Source organism: Limulus polyphemus, unplaced genomic scaffold (genome assembly GCF_000517525.1).
Source record: "Limulus polyphemus unplaced genomic scaffold, Limulus_polyphemus-2.1.2 Scaffold2676, whole genome shotgun sequence".
NCBI classification, from domain to species: domain Eukaryota; kingdom Metazoa; phylum Arthropoda; class Merostomata; order Xiphosura; family Limulidae; genus Limulus; species Limulus polyphemus.
The window spans coordinates 26159-47361 of record NW_013668286.1 but is presented as its reverse complement, the minus strand read 5'-3'; the positions used below and the strand labels follow the sequence as shown (position 1 = coordinate 47361).

General features: G+C 33.5%; 1 protein-coding gene across 1 annotated transcript in view; it reads left to right on the top strand.

Moving 5' to 3' along the window:
* The window catches only part of LOC106467607 (paramyosin-like), a 34555-nt gene that overhangs the window by 3981 nt on the left and 9371 nt on the right, over positions 1–21203 (top strand). The window contains exons 2-11 of the mRNA XM_013927971.2: positions 5153–5209; positions 8886–8972; positions 9167–9333; positions 10392–10470; positions 11265–11510; positions 11818–12014; positions 12772–12904; positions 16774–16990; positions 19186–19426; positions 19771–19966. Of these exons, the coding sequence (XP_013783425.1) occupies positions 5153–5209; positions 8886–8972; positions 9167–9333; positions 10392–10470; positions 11265–11510; positions 11818–12014; positions 12772–12904; positions 16774–16990; positions 19186–19426; positions 19771–19966 (1620 nt within the window). The remainder of the gene's footprint in view (positions 1–5152; positions 5210–8885; positions 8973–9166; positions 9334–10391; positions 10471–11264; positions 11511–11817; positions 12015–12771; positions 12905–16773; positions 16991–19185; positions 19427–19770; positions 19967–21203) is intronic.

Below are 21203 nucleotides of genomic sequence, written 5' to 3'. Positions count from 1 at the left end.
GGTTTTGCCGGGACATCTACTCACCCTACCCTTGACTTGAGTTATTCTTATTCTTGTTTTATGCTTCTGTGAAACCAAGAACTCCTCCAGTCAAAGAGAGAATTTAATTATAATGAGTAAGCTTCACCCTCTTCATTTTAATTCGTTTTAAAGCTACATTAAAACCAATCAAATTTCGTAATTACAGAGAAATCACTGTGTTCTTCTTTAATTCATTATAAAGTATAGCACGTGCCTATTTTAAGATTATAAAAAACTAGCTGGCTTAAGATTACTTACATGGCACCATATGATAAAGAGCCATTAAAAGCCCTGGTTAGGAAAACAGGATGCCTAGTATACGAAGTGCCGTCTCTTCAGAAAAGTTCGTCTGTGACGTCACAGCGTATGGTAGAGGGTTCTTGTGCTAGTCAGCTCTTATTAAGCAAAATGACCTTGTAGATAACTATAAAAAAAAACTCAAGTATTTAAAAAGAAGTTTTGATTATGCTTAATAAGATATTTATATTGCCGTCCATTTGTTCGTTGTTGCTTAGGCGGAATCTGATGGTACACTGATCTAATTTCAAAGATAAAATTCAACATGATCGATTTTCGTTACTTTTTTAAAGAAATGTTGGCCTCCAAAAGAAACTGCACTGAAAATTTCCAACAAAAACTTTTACGAAAAGGAAAGTATGTGTTAAGCCTATATTACTACTTAGAATAATATTACGTACGCTATTTTCAGGCCGTAACAACATTGGACAAGCCAGCCAAGCAAATTATGTTTATTATTTCTTTTTCGATCAAAGTGCGAAAAATAGTTGTGGTGCTAAATGTAGAAATTAAGTTTTAATAGTACTGGGCGAACACGAGCAGTTTCTGTAGTTGTGCAATAAAAGTCAGTGCAGAAATATCAAAGATAAGTTTCCTAAGTATCAAAATAGTGTTTTATGTTATATGCACCTCCTTAAGATTAGTATAATTGATTTGTAATTCAAGTTCTGTGAAATGATGATATCAGTATCTCAATATTTAGCCGCATTTTAATTATTACTCATACATTAAAATCAAGAGATCTGACTAAGAAAAAAAAAGGCCAGAAATTCAGTTTGATCTTCAAAAATTTAACTACGATGTTTTATTTCTGATGTTCTATTATGAGACTGCCCCCTTCCTTCCCGAAAATGATATATTTGTTAAATAATTTTTAATTTTGAAACTTTGTTCGATTAAGTAATAAACTTAACCTCATCTTTAGTAAAATAATTAATATTGTTTAAGTAAATAAATATCGTGAAACATAAATATATATATATGGGTATTAAGGATGAGTTATGGCTTAAATGTTTAGACCCGAATCTATGTGAGTTTTTCAGCTTCGGATCCTAGCTAAAATGAACCTCCAAACTTTTGGTTAAATCCGAGTTCGAACATAAAAAATATTTTTAAGTCGACAATGTTTCTAAAAAAGCACAAATCAAATATAGCCTGAGTCCGACATAATAATATAAATTAAGGTCCAATCGGGTCAAACAAATTTAGATCCCATCGGATATGTGTATCGTAATAATAGATTTATATATTTAACCAAATCGATTATAGTAATAGACTCAAGCCCCTTTTATTAGCCAGAATATGCACTTATTCTTTAATTTTTAAATAAACCTGAAATTTTGACTTGATAGTATAAACGTTCTTTTATGCAAGTTTTCTACTAGTATGCTTTTCTTCGAGCAGTTTGAAAGCATTTGGCATAAAATTACAAACACTAATTGCGACAAACTTAGAAATAAATTGATGAGAAAAATAATAATTTATTTAAGTTGTAAACTTAATGTAACTATTGTTTAATTCTAAAAAAAACTTTTTTCATCCATGTAACATTAAATATATAAATGAAAACTAATTTTTATAGCAATTAGGCTAAATTCACAAAAACATTAAGCCTAAGATACGACAAGGTAAGTAACAAACTTGGGTAAAAGAACATTGGTTAATGACAATATAAAAAGCACATTACATAGAAAGCGGTAAATATGAAATAAAATAAATAATAAACCTAAACGATACAAAAATGGCTACTGTGATTAAAAAAAAAGTAATAGGCATTAAAAATGTAAAGTGGATGCACGACAAAAAAAAAAAAATTACGATTTCATGATAAAAAGAATAAACTTATTAAAAAGTGTTACTGTGGACAAATGATACACTGGAAAAGAAAAATGACCTAAAATTAATTCAAAACAATAAAATTATAACAAACCTGAAATAAACTGTTGTGATAAAATAGCATTAAGGAAACATTAAGTAAAGAAAAATGATTTTTAAACACAAGTGCCGGTAGTGGAGATTTTTCCCGATTTGAAAATGTGAATTAGCTACAGTAAATGGTGAAACAAGAAATGAAACAGGTATGATAGCTGTTTACCGTGTAACTAAACTGAATAACTAACAAAAATTGAAAGAATAAATAGCTAGAGAAATTCATTCAGTTAAAATGTTTCGTATGATTGTAATGATATTGACGGGTGTGTTATTCTCAATAATTGCAGAAAGACGTCTGAAGTGACGGCATTAAGAAGTTTGTTTGCTGTTAAGCGCAAAGCTTCATAACGGGTTAGCTTTGTTGTTCCCCTCCCTCCACGGGTTTCGAACATCGATTTTTAGAGTTATAAGTTATACACTCTTAGACTTACTGCTGAGATACCGAAGAGATCATCAAGAAGTCTTTTACTTTACGTTTAGTTTCTATTTTCAGTTATTACGCACTCATGACGTCATGCATGACAAAATTGAATGCTTTTCTATAGTTGGAAGGTGACTGTTGTTCTTGTTACTAGAAGAGTAGCCAAGACCATGCGGAAAAGAAAAGTTAGGGACTTTAAAATACAAGAGTTATCTGTATGAGTTACTAGCCTGCTACCAAAAACTAAACATAAAAAGGCAGGTAGAAAATTAACTGTTTTCAAATGGTTGCACTAATTATTTACATCTTATTTACTAACTTTTATAATGTGGTATTTCACAAGTAAATCATGAAAAAAAAATAAGTACATTTATTTGAGAATTTTTCTTTTCTTCACTGAAAATACGTAGGGATCTAATTCATTATTTGATTCGCTACTCCTTCTACAATAGGCTATAGCTATTTTCGCCGAATCAGGGCTTTTCGGTACTGTTTGGGGAGCGAAATAATGAAATACAATTAGGTCGCTTGTATATTTTAGGTTATTAATGGTGAGTAAAAGACTTCACACCCAAACATACAAATTAAAAAAAAGTTATTTTTCACAAATTTAGCATGGTATTATCAAAGTAAAAAAAACAACTTTTGAGGTTTTATTGAAAAAGTTAGTAGATACGGAAACTAGGAACAATACCGTAATTCGTACACTGAAACATCTTTTTTAAAGTTTGTTTGAAAAAAACGTAAATTACCTAAACTCATATATCCATTAGTAATACTTCTCTTTAAACAGTAATTATTTCTACTGTTATATTTACACTTTAAATTAAATCTCGGGGTATACAGAAAGGTGTGTCTGTTTTACCGCCAAGTTACACGATGGGCTACCTACAATATCAAACCCAGAACTTTAACGTTAACCCTTACTGTTGAGTCACCAGAGTACTATATAGAAAGTTGTTTTTCCAGTGATCAAGTGCTGAAAAACGTTTGAACGTCTAAGTGTTGAATCACTTCTTTATTATAAGGAATTCAGTATGCGTTTATCTTAGTTTGCTGTAAGTGACGCCATAGTTTGGAAAAAACGTACCAAAAATATTTCTTGAACGACCAACCGCTTCTTGTGTCTTTCTACAGATTGTGGATATATTTTTCAACTGTATTTTTACATTTCCTGTCTGTTTATCTTCTTTGGGACCACGGCCTACACTTTGTTGTAAATAAGATCCACGAAAGGCTCAGTTTATGAGTCATCAGTGATGGAATGGAACAACACGGCTGTAATAGAAAGCTGAGAGATGCGTCGTTTATATTAGTCAAGCCTCGGTGTTGATAATGTATAGTTTCTTTTATCGAGGGCCCGAAAAAAAAATCGAAAATTCTTATTTGTAATGTATTATAGAATTGTTGTACATATTTTTTTCTAAATATATCGCCCCTTTTATATTTCATATAAAACTGAACTAAGATCCAAAGGACCTCATTATAAGTTATATATATATATAAACAAACAGATAGATAAATAGATAGATAGATACATGAGTTAGAAAAAAACATTAATTTCGAGATGATAACATATTTAAGTAGCATTTAACATAACATAAATGACAATTACAAAAATGTAAGAAAAATGTTCTGTTTCATTACTTGATTTTTCTATTTCTTCAGTTTTCATTCTAAAATTCATGCTTCAAGTATTATTGTGGATCACTTTGATAGACTTTATACACTTTGCTACTTTATAAATCAATATCAATACATTAGACATAATGGTAACTTGACTCCACAGCTCAGCATACGAACCAAACGACCTGAATTATTTTAGTCGTTTCTTGGACTCGGTAAAGTAGAATATGAAAATATCACGTCCGTGCATTCCGCTGGAGCTTATAAAATGTAGTTACGTGTGTATTCAGATAAAATATTTTTCAAAATTTCACTGCGAACATCTGTGCTTTTACCTTTATCATTTGTTTACTGAGTTGCGGAAATTTACTTAAAGCACGAAGAGCGAAACTTAATCATAAATACGAAAGGTGACCACTGCATTAAGTAGCTGTCATGTAAAATTCCTTGTTTTTCGTAATCAAAATTAAAAAGATGTATATTGCCATTTTTCTTTCGGCTCGTTTATGATGTTAAAGAATTTAAAGTTCACAAACTCTTTGGCTTCTGGGATATGCACATAATTCATATCTCGGTTCCAGCTTGCAAAGTTTTGTAAAAGTCACTGAATATATGAAAGGATTACACCACCTTACAGTATTTCAATTCATTAAACATGCTCTTTCTGAGAAAAGTTGTCAAAAGTCAGTCCAGAAATAACTTCAAGTTCATTTCGTGTAAAACATTTCGGTCACTTTAAAGTGTGATATATTAAATTGAAAACCAGCTCGTTGTAATAAGATAAGGATTACTAAAGTGAAAATCAAATATATTTCTCTCTGTTCTGCAAAACTAACCGTTTGTTCTTTTTCGCAGGACAAAATCCGTCTTCTCCATGAAGATCTAGATTCAGAGCGTGAGCTCAGACAACGGGTAAGCATTGATTTTAGCATATTATTGATGATACTAGAAAACTTAATATTTCATATGGTAAGAGTAATTTTCTATAAAAAAAATTGGTGGTGAACCTATAATTTCATTGTTTAATTATAGTTTTCATAAATAAGAAAGAGGTTAAGCAGATGATGTACAATTTAACCGACTGCTCAAACAAAAATATATTAAATTTAAAAGTTACGATTTTGAACGCCAAAAGCTGGTGGTGAGTCATTGTAAACCATCAGGCCTAGTAACAGCTGTTTGACGTGATTGTTATCATAAATGTTAGGCCCGTTGCATACTAGCACAAGTACTATTTTTGCTGACACCGAATGATTTGTACACGTTTGCTGGATGTTGCGAGAAGAAAAAATTATATTAAAATTTCAAGATTTCCTGTAATAATGAATGAAAAACAATATATATATTATGAGTTACTGGAATTCGAATAGTTAAACTTAAGGTTTCTAACAATAGGTGGGTATGGATTTCTAGTTTGGTTACTAAGCGAACTAAACCTTGTATTTCATTAGCTTACAATGTGCAATTGATGTTTTGATAATATTGCATTTTGCTGGCCTATGGGGATAAACAGAGAAAGAGATTAAAATGTAAAATAAAAAAAAATTCAAGTATTTAGTTTAGACTGAATAAGCTACAATAAATGTATACTTCAATTCAGGGTAAAAAACTAATTGTATAAAGAGGGGAAAAAAAAACCTCCGCAGCTCATATTTCGTAGCAGATCGAGGAGGGGACCAAAGGGTCCAGACCCTCCTCTCCAATGAAAAAAAAATCGAAGGAAAAAGTAAAACATTACATGTGTTATAAATATTATACTTAACTGTTATTGGGCATCGTTTATGCTCATATTCCTGTACGAAAGGGGATCTGGGCCGTCTGTAACGTATATAATGTTGTAAATATTTTTTGTTTTGTTTTTCAAATATATTACGTTCGATTTAAAACCCTACCACAGGTCTTTCAAGGAGACCTTTTCTTCAGTATGAATATCAAACATTCCATCCTTCTCTCTAACCAATTCATTTGATGAACAGCGTTGGATATAATTTTATTCCAGGGATCACTTCAAGATCCTGATTCCAACCATAAGCCTTGTAAATGAAGGATATTATGTTCTCTATGTTAGTAAGTACTGGTCATTCTGATTTTTTATTCCTAATTTGCCAATGAGAGTGACCGGCAAAAATCAATGGAATGTGTCTGGAACTGGACTTAGAGAGATTGCAAATTTCAAAAAGTCTTCAAGTTTTAAAGGGGGGTAGGCTCACCTCTCAGTTACTTCGGTATTTTCATTTGGACTCCGCCTCCTTTTTGAAAATCCTGAAAGTCCTGCAATTTTAACGTGATTATTTTTTAGCTTCCTTTAGAAAAAGTGAAGCAATGTAGATTATAATATTTCGTTCAAAATATAAAAAAGATAGAAACTGGAGTTTCTGTAGTAACCAGTGAAAAAAGTTAATTAACCGGTTTAAATACAGGTTTTCATCAGAATGCTTTCTGTTGTTTAAACATATCTTCTTTCTGAATACTGTCCTACTTTCTGTTGCTAAGAATACTGTATGTACTTGTCGTTATCGGATGAGCCTTTGAGACTAAAATTAACCTCTCTTGGCAACATGCTCACAGTTTCTAAGGCATGGTGAAGTTGAGCCTAAAGAAACATTGATTTATTTTATAGATTGTAGCAACTTCACTGTATGTTACAAATCGGAAGAGATGAGAAGGGAGTGTAAATTTTGTAAATAATAACAACACATAATAATGATGATGATGAACAACTCTAGGGTCTTTACCTGCAAGTAACATAAACATATGAAAAATCCTTAGGTGTGATGTTACAACATTGTTTAATTTCTACTATGTGTTGTTTGATATGATCTTCATTAGTAGTGTGTTTCTCGTTATCTAGATCATTATCGTTAATGGAAATCAAAATTGTAGTTTACCCAACAAATTGACCTACAAGTTGATTGTGGCAGATTTCTCACATTGATGGTGCTTTATGCACTTGCTTCGGTCAATAAAAAACATTGTTGGTGCTTTATGCACTTGTTTCATTTAATAAAAAAACATTTTTGACGTTTATGCACTTGTTTCTTCCAATAAAAAACATTGTTAGTGCTTTATGCACTTGTTTCATCTAATAAAAAAACATTTTTGACGTTTATGCACTTGTTTCGTCCAATAAAAAACATTGTTGGTGCTTTATGCACTTGTTTCGTCCAATAAAAAACATTGTTGGTGCTTTATGCACTTGTTTCGTCCAATAAAAATCGTAGTTGGCACTTTATGCGCTTGTTTCTTTTAATAAAACCATTTTGGCTTTTTATGCACTTGTTTAGTTTGATAAAAAATCGTTGGTGCTTTATGCACTTCTTTCGTTTACTAAAAAACATTGGTGGTTCTTGTTTAGTTAAATTTAAAAAAAAACATTGTTGGTGCTTTTTACACCTCTTTTATTTAATAAAAACTTTGTTGATACTTTATAGACTTGTTAAGTTTAATAAAAAAATCCTTAAACAATGAAAAATGCATAAATGTGCCTGACAGCTTGCATATATTATTATCCTTAAATGGAATTAGCCTGCGAGTTAGAAGTTTTCTTGAACTTATCTATTACACTTCATGTGTATTACGTCAAAATACATTACCTATGATAGCTTATAATATTTTGTTTTTTTTATCGTAAAATATGACTGAGAGATTACTGTGTGAATAAGGGATGTATAATTTGTTTTATTTTTGTTGAAAATAGTGAACTAAACTTTTTTTTAAAGTCAAAATCCACGTAATAGTTTTCAATTCTTGAGGCTGTTAGCTTTAATTACATCAAACGTCTATAAGTGACATTTTGATAGAGTTTGGAGATCGGACCACGTATTTTTAAAACAGAAAAGAAAAACCAATGGTTTAATTGTAAGCATAAAGCTACACATGAGCTATCTGTGCTTTGCCGACCATTTTGTTGAACTACAGGTTTATAGCGGCACGAGCCCTCAGACTTACCACTAAGCCACTGGGGGCAAAAACCAACCGAATTTTAAACTTGATAAACTCCTCTACCATACCATATTTACTGTGAAATATTAAATATTTGTCTTTAAATTACTTAGATACATATAAAAACTATAATTTTCCTTATTCATTTGTACTTAACTGATCTTCAGTTCTGATTCTATTCAAATTGTTATCTTAGTCTTATAATTGGATTGTTGATGTATTAATGAAAAGTTACACAATGGTCTATCTGCTCTCTGGTCACTGCAAGAAGGAATCGAATCCAGGATTTTAGTGTTGTGAAGCTGTAAATTTACCGGTGAACCACAAGGGGGCGGCGATCTTGTTATTAGATTAACAAAGCCTTAACTTATTTTCTGTCGTCTAAGCACTGAAAAATAAATAATATCCTAGGAATGTAGCAAAAAATAAGAGTTGTTTGGTTTGGAATTAAGCACAAAGCTACACAATGGGCTATCTGTGCTCTGCCCACCACCAAAAAATAAGAAGAAATAACTCTATTTAATCTTGTGATTTATTCATTCAACAAAATGACGACTATAAGATTTAAAATATGAAGCTTCTTGTTTCATGTGACTTTTTGGGAGAGTCAGTAGGAGTTTCTTTTAAACATTCGTGTTTTATTCAGATCGAGCGGGAAAGGAATGATTTATCTGTTCAGCTGATGCAGTATGCCGATCGACTGGAGGAGGCCGAAGGAAGCAGCGAGTCACAAGTAAGCTTTTACATTTCACAGATCTAGATGCAAATTTCAAAGTGTTTACTATATGTAAACTTGTTTCATTTCTCTTTACGACCACCTTGTACAGTTTTATTTTTCTAAGAGTGAGACTTGCCTTCAAAAACAACTAGAACCAAAAATTCATACAGAACTGCTGTATAATCATACACTTTTTTTTTCACTCTGAGGTCGAGATGAACAAAAAGAGAGATACAGAGCTGGCAAAGTTGCGAAAGCTCTTGGAAGATACGCATTTGGAAAGTGAAGAAAATGCCCATCATCTACGCAAGAAGCACCAAGAGGCTATCGCAGACTTCCAGGACCAGCTTGATAGCGTTCAGAAAGCTAAGGCTAAGTAAGACACCTGAAAGTTAACACTGTTTTTTTTTCTGTACTTAATTGAAGATGAATATTCGAGATTTAACCAGAAAAAACAGGCACACAACTGAAAAACTCTTACAATCCAGATTCTCAGAACATGGTGAATGCGGCATCTTAAAACGAAAATTCATGGAGTTCTTTGAGTATCTTTTTGGTTGGTTCAATAAAAAATGGCTTATATTAGCTCTGCTAAAACAATCTGTTTAGATTAAATCACTATGTCCGTGACATTAAAATGTCATCCTAATATTCTAACCATTAATATACTCATAACCATTAGGTTTTGCAACACACCTACCAGATGTTTCGAATTTACAGTAAAATAAATAAAAAATGGCAACCAGCGTTTTATCAAAGTGGCATCTTAATTTTGTTTGTCCGTTGTTTAGCACAAAGCTATACAATGAAGTACCTATGCTCTGCCGCGGGAATCGAAACCTGATTTTTAACGATATAAACCCTCAGACTTACCGCTGAGTCATAAGGGGCGGGTATCTTAACGTTATAATTGTTCGTAAACCTGGAGCCATAAGACATTTTGAATTTACTGTAAAAAAAAAAAAAAGAAGTCGACTAGTGTTTGAAATGTCTTTTGAAATACTTCTGTATTTGAATTAATACCAACTAGATGAAATTAATAGAAATTTAAAAATAATACTTATTTCTAGTAATGTTTATATTAATCAAATTACTTGTAGTATAGGTTAGTAAGAAAATGACCGGGATTATTAAGTGAAAAGTCAGTGCGATAACCAGGAAAATGTTTCTCGGGGAAAAATGGGGTGTGGGTGGGGATTGGTGAATAAGTGACTTCATTTCGTGTAGTAAAGAAAACTGGATGAAATGATTTCCTCTGAAATTTCGAGGTGGTGGGTTTAAGCTAAGCTCTCCAGTTAAGTCTATTTTACTAACCTAGGAACGTGCTATTTTTTGAGGAGCAGTATTATATATAATTTTAAAATTCTACAGGGCAAAAACATAAATTAATAACTATGACCTGGTGTGAAATTATAATGACTTTCTTTACTGCAGGATCGAGCGAGAAAAGCAAAAGTTCCAATCCGAAGTGTACGAACTGTTAGCTCAAGTTGAAAGTGCAAATAAGGACAAGGTAAGTGCTGTATGAAATTCCAAAACTCAAACCGCAGAAGTGAGTGATATTTGAATGTGTTACATTACTACATTTGACTCGAAAAAATAAATGGATATAAATTGTTTTTTATTTAAGTTACGAAGTTTGTTCCTTTCTTATTAATTTCGAGCAAAGCTACACGAGGGTTATCTGCGCTAGCCGTCCCTAATTTAGGTATAAGACTAAAGGGAAGGCAGCTAGTCACCACCACCAACTGTTGGGCTACTCTTTTACCAACGAATAGTGGAATTGACGGCTGAAAGGGCGAGCATGTATGGTGTGACGGGGATTCGAACCCGCGACCTGCAGATTGCGAATCGAGCGCCCTAACCACCTGGCCATTATGTTAATTGATATTTCAGTTAATTTTTTTCATCGTAGATTAAAGTTTCCTAAATACTCGTTAACTCATATTTTTAAAAGACAAGAAACTATTTTTTTTAAAATCTCTATATGTTAGTTGGTTGGGTGTTAGGCACAAAGCTACACAGTTATCGAAACCTGATTTTTAACGTCGTAAGCACGCAATCTTTCCATGTAATTGAAAACTAGATTTCTTTTGTTAATATATCTAAACCTCCACATTACATTAAAATAGATTAAGATCTCGCCATGGTGAGGTACGTTGTATTAGTTATCAAGAGGAGAAGAACTTTATCTCAAAGTTGTGGATAAATATTGTAAATTTAAACACGTTTTTTATATTTTTTAGTTTCTTAAATCTAAGCATTTGTGAAATGCATACTGGCTACCTTGTCTTTATTATCTTACAGCTTACCTCACAGAAGTCTGTGGAGAGATTGGAGCACACCGTCTACGAGCTGAACGTCAAGATTGAAGAGCTGAACCGAACTGTCACTGAAGTTACGTCACAGAAATCACGCTTGAGCTCCGAAAACACTGAGCTGATCAAGGAAGTCCAAGAATACAAAGTCTCCATTGATAACATCACTCACATCAAAACACAACTGGCCAATCAATTGGAGGAAACAAGGCGTCAGCTGGAAGATGAAGAGAGGGTAAAATCATTTGCTTACATAAATAGGCTTTCCGCAAATGAATTACTTTTCAGTGGGGAATATTTGAACAAAGGCAAAATGCAAAATATCTTGGGGAATATTCAGACGTCAGAAAGTAAATCACTCTAAATTAACGTTGATACATCGTTGAACAGAGCGATTTAAGTTAGATTCATAATTCTTCATGTCATATGCTGCACAATATATAGATGTATTTATAAATTCACCAAGTAACAATGAGATATTAATGAATTAAGTATACTGCAGTTTCATTGGTCGTTTGTTCAAATGAATATCCATTTTACAGAAAAGATCTTCTCTTGAGCAACATGCTCACACGATGGAAGTGGAACTTGAGTCTCTGAGGGTCCAGATTGAGGAAGAATCCGAGTTTCGCCTGGAGTTGGAGCGACAGCTGTCTAAAGCAAATGGCGAAGCCTCCACTTGGAAATCTAAGTATGAGACGGAAGTCCAGTCTCACCAAGAAGAAGTAGAAGAATTACGGTAAGTTAGAAGTAAGAAACAGATTTTAAAAAAATGTTCCAAAAATTTACTTTTATCTTCGGAAGTTCAAGATGCGTCCACTTCTGTGGTATTTAAACATTATTACCGATAATAGTTAAAATATCGGTCCTAAAACCAGATCGACCATAATATTCATAACATCTCGTGAACGGGAATTAGATCTTTTCCTGTTCGCATATGTTAAGAAAAATGAGCATTTGGTGGATAACTAATCGCAATTTATTGAAATGTTTCTCAAGGGTGGCTATCTATTTGAATTATTCCGGTTCACTAAAAGTTTGTTCTGATTTAAATCTATTGAAGTCCCGTATAGAAGCTGTTTGTTATATACGGTATGCCACATCACAGTTTGAACAAAACGACAGTTTGAACTAGTAATAAAAGAATTGCGTGGGCAAGGAAAGTACAAAATCTAAATTCATACATAAAACTATATATTGCTAGAAATTTGTGCCAATCGACATGGAGTTTTAAAAAATTATTATTATTTCGAATATGGCACTTACTTCAACTACAGATAGAATAACAATTACCAATCTAGGTGTAGACTAACTGGTAAGGGTTGTTTACTTTGTGACTTTTCTTTCACACACAAAGTTTACCTTCCTTCGCTTCAATGAACAACTTTACAGTTTATGCTGAAATCTAAATCTTTTGTGAATAACATTCAGTGCTAATATTATTCGTGGGTTAACAGCATTTCGTAATAGGTTATAAAATTTTCTTTTTTCGATAGCCGCAAAATGGCTGCCAAGACAGCCGAGTACGAAGAGCAGTTGGAAGCCCTTTTGAATAAATGCAGTAGCTTGGAGAAACAAAAGTCCCGACTTCAGAGTGAAGTGGAAGTGCTAGTGATGGATCTTGAAAAGGTAAAATCTCTCTACGTGTGTTTAGTAACATGAGAGAGAAAAAGTCTTGGCAACAAACTTTTAAATCTTTGAAATCCTCCGTTTTATACATTTAGAGAAGGAAGTTAAATAATAAAAAAAAAACAGAATTTTATTCGGGATACAATTTCGTTACGTAAAATTACTAATAGATTTTGATCAGTCTTTTTATAAAAACTTATACCGGGTGTAAGCTGGAAAAGACCTATCTCTATCGTGAGGATGTTTTATGGTATCGGACACAGTTTTTTATATTTATATGCTCTGCAGTTTCTTCTAACACGGTCAACAAGCAATTATCAAAGTCATGTGCGAAGTTCATAAGTAAGGTTTATATTGTAGTATTTATACTCAAAAATGTTCGTTTAATCTTGCTGTTCTTAAATCAAATCTGTCGTTACATGTAGTTGACTTTATATAACCTGTTATCTTGCGGCGAACTGTTGAAGTTTATGGTACAAAGCGGTGATTTCATAGCCAAAATTAAAAAAGCATGTGATTGGTTGTTTCTAGTGCAAAGCTACACAATGGGCTGTCTGCGCTATGTCCACCGGGTGGAAATCAAACTCCTGATCTTAATGTTGTAAGTCCACAACTGAATGAACACACAGATCCAAAGCAATTCTAGACGCATCTGAAACTATTCACAAACAATCAAAATGCTCATAAAACGTATCCTACACTAAACTAAAAAGGCATTTAAGGAACGATGAAAGATCACATTAAAACTACGTGATGAACCAGATATAAACACTCATTATTTTAATATGCTAAATGAGCATGTACTACAAAACAAACACAATATACACACACCGAGATTTCCAGCTAACGCCATTAACCCTGGAGATACACAACAAATAAACAAAAACAATTATGCTAGCAAAATTACAAATACAATCGCAAAAATCGAAGTCATCACATTCACAAAACAGACACAAAACCAAACTCTGTAAGAAGACGGCATTCAAACTATCCTTCATAAAACAGGCACCCAGGAATTGTTTGACCGTTTAAAAGTACTGTTTAATCTATCCCTGAACTCAGGTTATATCCCAGCCTCTTGGAAGCAAGCAAATGTTCTTACATTCCTAAAGGAAGGTATACCAGGAATAGACCAGAGAGTTATCGTCCAATCAGTCTGATCAACTGAGTTATCGTCCAATCAGTTCGACCAGCTGAGTTATCGTCCTATCAGTCTGACCAGTTGAGTTATCGTCCAATCAGCTTGACCAGCTGAGTTATAGTCCTATCAGTCTGACCAGTTGAGTTATCGTCCAATCAGCTTGACCAGCTGAGTTATCGTCCAATCATCCTGACCAGCTGTGTATGCAAAAGTTAGAAGTCACGTCAAAATTACCTACAATACAAGACGGTTTCAGAAAATTTCAGCACGCCACAAGTCATCTAGTTAGGTTAACTGAAACCATAGTAGACAGTTTTAATAAAAGCACTGTCGGCTGCTTTCTCGATATAGAGAAAACATTCGACACTGTATGGCACAATGGTCTACGATTCTGCATGAAACAAATGGAACAGAAACTGCAGAATTAATATGGAAGGTACCTACTCAGAGTACCTTGTTTTTGAGGCACATGTCCGCAAAGAAAGAATGGTTAGCCCTGTCCTTTTCATTATGTATGTAAGAGACATTCCCCTAACAGATCCAAATGTTAGTTTTAGTTCTCAATTTGCAGACGATGTGACGATATGGAAGAATTCCACGACCCTCTCAATAGCCACCACAAACCTACAACCAGTACTGAACCAAATAATTGAATACTGCCAAAAACATGGAATTAAAAAAAATGTTCCAAAAACAAAACTGATACTCTTCTCGAAATCTACCAAAACACATAGACACCCACACTTATATGGAACTCGTCTCCATATTTCCACATCGGAAAAATGTTTAGGATTAACAAACGATTCCAAATTAACATGGATAAATCATATTTCTCGAATAAGAAATAAAGAATGGCTACGAGCAAACTACACTAGGAGGCTGTCAGGTAAAAACACAAGAGTAACGCCGGCCAAAAAATATCATTAAAATATATAAACAGTATATACGTTCAGTAATTGAATCTACCATCAACATGTTTGATATAGCTATCTATGGAGCTAAGTAGGTAATTTTTGTGTACGTTTTTGACGAAATATCTGAACTAACCATCTAGGAGTCTGTTGTTGAGTGCCTGTGCACTTGCATATTTGTGCATAAATACTGAGTTTGTTGTTTTAGGTACTTTGAATGCTGAGTGATTATTGAGTTTTGTATTGTCTGTTATGTCTTAATATGAGTCGGTGCAATATTAATCCACGACGGACAGGCTTCCCTAAAAATCTCTCTTCCACTCAATATGTATCATAAGAAAAAGCCCACTTACAGCTATAGCCTACAAAATATTACTTAGATTAAGATATTAAAAGTATATTTAAAGGGTATTTATCTAAAATACGCGTCTAATAACTTAATCAAATGAATAAGTGTTGATTTTGCCAACTGAACTGTTTGTGAAGTGTAGGCTGTTGTTTGTTTATTAAGCACAAAGCTACATAAAGTGGTAAAAGTCCGCAGACATACCACCGTGTCACTTGGGGGAGTGAAGTGTAGGACTGTTACACAACCAAATTAAGAAAAGTGGTAAAAAAGCACTAAATGCTACAAGTGTCAGTGTAATTACGTGCGAAGTGTGTGTGAACCATGATCTCATGGTGTAAATCATCTATTTAACATTTAATATAAAATAAATAATCTGTCAAATAACGTTTGTTTATAACTGAGCACAAAGCTACACAATGGGCTATCTGTGCTCTGCCCACCACGGGTATTTAAACCCGGATTCTAGCGTTGTAAGTCCGCAGACATACCGCTGTGCCACTGGTGGGGGCAAACCATCAAAGAGGGGGAAAAGGTCTTCGTAATACTTGACTCTCCAGGTCCGAAAAAACACGACCAAAAACCAATCAATCGAGAAATAAAAAGTCCATAAACTTACCGTTGACCCACCAGGAAACATAAAAAACTATTGTGGTCTTTCTGTTCACATAGTTTGTTTATTATGCATAAAATACACATGCTCATTACTCTACTTCAGAATTCTTCTCTTTTACTTTATCCTGAACATTTAGAACAGCTCCACTAATAGTATTCACTAGTTCTGACTACTTCTGATTGTGCAGTTACTGAAAAGAAAAAGAGAGAGGAAGAAATTAAAAAATATACCCTTAAGCAACCATTCCCACTGAAAATTCGAGATACCAATTTTCTTGATACAAAATCTTAATATGATTTTTTTCCCGCAACAATATTTAGAAATAAATGCCAGTGATCAAAACGTTAATGTTTACAAGTCTTTATGTCGTCTGTATGGTTAAGTTTTATAGATTATACTGTATACACAAAAAGGTCACTAGAATGCGCCATTCCAGGTTTACATTTCAAAACTTTCTTGGGGGAGGCTCCCCGAACTCCTAAAAGCGTGAAAGGGAGAACCTCTTTCCCCACACTCCTACTGTGCGTAACTAACATTTATGCTTCATTGTGCCTCTAGAAACGGCATTAAAGGTACTAACTGAACCATAATTACTCGGGTTCTTAACATTTATGCATTACGTCGGAGTGAAGTGAGCAGATTAGGACTTGGTTGCTATTGACGATAATTTCATGTTTTATAAATTATTGCATGTGATCTGCAACATCTGTAAATATTTCCAAATTATTCGTTAAATAACTTATTATGGTGAGTTGTAAAACTTTTTCAACAGTTATACACTTCTTAATTAACATCATTTTCTGTGCGTGTAATCACATTCAGGAAACTATATAGTTTATTTTTGTAACTTTTCAGGCTACTACGTATGCCCAGAATCTTGAAAAGCGAGTGACGCAGCTTGAGAAAGTGAACGCGGACCTGAAGTCTAAGAATGAAGAGCTCACTATCATTTTGGAACAAACTCAGCGAGATTTGCGCATTAAGATCACTGACCTTCAGAAGTTACAGTATGAATACGACAAGCTGAGAGAGATAAAGGAAAACCTTGCTCGAGAAAACAAGAAACTAACAGGTATACATAGAATATTTAAAAAAGTTTCGAGTTATACGCTTTTACCATTATTATCATTTTTTTTTTACTTTTGTAATAATGCCGGATTAGTTTTGTAATTTATACTAGCTATTTTCTGTTCACAGATTATCTACATTTTCAAACTAATTATTAGCTTTTCCAAGTACAGAGAATTGGTCATAATACATGAAGCACACAGTTAATTTTTATGTGTTTTGTAAATAAGTTATATCCCACTATTTGTTTAATGTTCGTTTTATTAACACTATTGAACAAAATGTTTAATATATATATATACATTATTATTATTTTGCATTTATAGCTTCGTATTTGGATTTAAAATTAATCTAAATCTCCTAATTGACTGAACTTAATGAGATATTATTAGGATTACGGCCGAAAATATCGTTGACAGCAAGGGTATCAAACCAATGAAACAGTCATTCTAATCTATATATTTGTTGTTTTATGACTGCTTACATGTACTTGGAACGGTATTTTAATAAATTATATTAATTACTGTGGTAATCTTTTGGTTCTTATTTATTTAGGTAGCTTGCTTTGATAAAAAAAAAGTAAATCAAGGCTAGTCTTTTCTTATTTTAATCAAGTTTTTTCTGTAATCATTCAATATTAGTTGTATATTTTACACTATTTGTTTGGTTTAGAGCAAAGCTGCAGCACGAACTAGTCTGTACTATGTCCAGTGCAGGAATCGAACTCCAAACTATAGCGTTTTAAGCCACGAATCTTACTGCTGGACCACATTAAAGTATAGTATCACCCGCATTACAAAATTAAAGAAAAGCATAATTCATCAATTTCTTGTTGCAGTGGTGGATCCAGGATTTTGAAAACGGTGAGGCGCGATAATTCTAAACGTAAACGAGGAATTTTCGGGACTTCCCTGGAGTGGTTAAATGGGTTATTTAGATTTGTTATAATGTTTGCTACATGTTGTTGTTACTGCTTTTTTATTTTTTATTTTTGAATTTAGTACGAAATTTCACTACATTCTTCCCTCCTCAAAGATCCAATGTTTGCAATTATTTTGATTTTATTTTCAAAAAAAAACTGGGGAGGGGCGCCTAGCGCGCCGGGACCTGTATCTGCCCTTGGAATATTATTATAATTTTCAATCGTTTCAGATCAGTCTGATACTTTGCTCATTTTTAAATTAGTCAATTTGAATTATTCTTGGCGGTAGAAATGTCAAGTATATGACAATAAATATGTAAGCAGAGTGGTATACTTAATTTCACGTCCCCTGGTGGGACGGCGGTAAGTTTACGGACTTGCAACACAAAAATCCGGGGCTCAATTCCCACGGTGTACACAGCAGATAGCCCAAATTGGCTTTGCTCTAAAACAAGGAAACTTAACTTAACTTCACTTCTTTTTTTTTTCTATTTAAAACAAACTTATTGCGTCTTTATAATATTATTTTTGGTTCTGCAATTTATTTCAATGTCGAGGTTATATTGATATATCAACAACATTTTTATTCTGCTATATCCAAACATACTCGTCATAAATGTGTAAAAAGATCGTTCAGGAAAAAAAACAAAAAACTTTGCTCCAGTCTGATGTATTCCTTAATGGTTTTGCTATTCGACATATCTTCTTTTAAGTTTTTAATATTTGAATTATTTGACGTTTTAGAACTGCAGTGATTAAAAATATATATCTGATTTGGTTTAAAATACGAATGCTAATGAATTTACAACATTGCATTGACAAAAAAAGTTAAAAGTGCGCATGCGAGGTCATGTTAAAGAAAATGACGCATCATTTCATTCAGTGATGAATGAAGAATATTTATATTCTAGTTATTTCATTACAATTTGACCACCACTAACAATGTGATAGTATTATCATTATGCAGTGGTGTAGGATCTGAGGGTTTGCCCTCCGCCCCCACTGTTCAATCTGTCCCAGAAATTACTCTCAGGAAAAGCAGAAGAATGTATAAAATTTAATTTAGAACTCAAGAGTTTCCAGGGACCTGAAGTGAGCTCTGAATTCCACCGTAATGAGTGGGCTTGTAGTCCACATACCCTCGCTTCTTTCGGTCAAATACCCCCCTGTTTTTAATTTGTCCTGTGCATCTTTGTAATAGCCGATTTAGCAAAAATTATAGGATGCGAATGATAATCTCAATGTTTAGAATTAAAAATTGTTTTGTTTTGTTTTAGATGACTTGAATGACGTGAAGGCCCATCTAAACGATGCCATACGCAAGATTCACGAGATGGAACTGGATATTAAGCGTCTGGAGAACGAGAGGGAGGAACTGAGCATTGCATTCAAAGAGTCAGAGGCCCTGAGGAAGCAAGAAGAGGCTAGAGCTCAACGGTTGGCAACCGAACTAACTCAACTTAAATATGATTTTGAAAAGAGATTGGCTATGAAAGAAGAGGAAATGGAGGCCTTGCGGTAATCCTTTTTTTTTTTCTTAGTTGTAATAATATTTTAATATCACTTAAAAATGGTTGATCTAGAAAAAAATGACGTAATGTGGTACAATGATATGACCTTTAGAAAGTAGTGCCGGGTTCAAGTCCTGCATGCAGGAAAAGCAAACATTCAAATTACGATAGAATTGTAAGTAACCACCGTGTTCGTTTCTTACACTTAATTACTAAGAATGTTTCATCTTTCGATCATTTGGTTTCACTTAAAGCTAACATTTATGTATTTGAGATACTTGAGGCCATGTTACACATTTTACAAAAATAAAACACGAAAATATTAACTTATCCCAACTTTCTGTCATATAGCAAACAGAAGGAAATGGAAATTGAACAGCTCAACATGAGACTTGCTGAAGCTGAAGCTAAGCTGAAGACAGAGATCGCCCGGCTCAAGAAGAAGTACCAGGCACAGATTACTGAACTGGAAATGTCTTTGGATGCTGCTAATAAACAAAACATGGAACTTCAGAAAACAATCAAGAAACAGTCAATGCAAATCACGGTATGTAAATCACTTTAAAGTTTATACCATAGTAATAGATCAGCACTAGGTAAATCACGGTATGTAAATCACTTTATACCATAGTAGTTGATCAGCACTAGGTAAATCACGGTATGTAAATCACAACTACTATGGTATAAAGTGATTTACATACCGTGATTTACCTAGTGCTGATCAATTACTATGGTATAAACTTTAAAGTGATTTTAATATCGTGATTTACCTAGTGCTGATCAACTACTATGGTATAAACATCAGCACTAGGCAAATCACGGTATGTAAATCACTGTAAAGTTTATACCATAGTAGTTGATCAGCACTAGGCAAATCACGGTATGTAAATCACTTTATACCATAGTAGTTGATCAGCACTAGGTAAATCACGGTACGTAAATCACTTTAAAGTTTATACCATAGTAGTTCATCAGCACTAGGCAAATCACGGTATGTAAATCAATTTAAAGTTTATACCATAGTAATTGATCAGCACTAAGTAAATCACGGTATGTAAATCACTTTAAAGTTTATACCATAGTAGTTGATCAGCACTAGGTAAATCACGGTATGTAAATCACTTTAAAGTTTATACCATACTCATGTTCTAAACTGAAGAATCAAAGTATTGCAATCAGTTTCGTATCAATTATAAATAATGAACAGCCTATCAATATATGTGTCCAAGAATACAACGCAAATACTGTAAATTAAAGAGATTAGACGGAAGAGGTTACGTTATTATAGACGACTTACACTCCACCCACCCGTTATGATAGACGACTGTTTTTAAACACAATTCTTACACTCCACCCACCTGTTATTATAGCTGACCGTTTTTAAACACAGTTCTTACACTCCACCCACCTGTTGTGATAGCTGACTGTTTTTAAACACAGTTCTTACACTCCACCCACCTGTTGTGATAGACGACTGTTTTTAAACACAGTTCTTACACTCCACCCACCTGTTATGATAGACGACTGTTTTTTAACACAGTTCTTACACTCCACCCACCTGTTGTGATAGACGACTGTTTTTAAACACAGTTCTTACACTCCACCCATCTGTTGTGATAGACGACTGTTTTTAAACACAGTTCTTACACTCCACCCACCTGTTGTGATAGACGACTGTTTTTAAACACAGTTCTTACACTCCACCCACCTGTTATGATAGACGACTGTTTTTTAACACAGTTCTTACACTCCACCCATCTGTTGTGATAGACGACTGTTTTTAA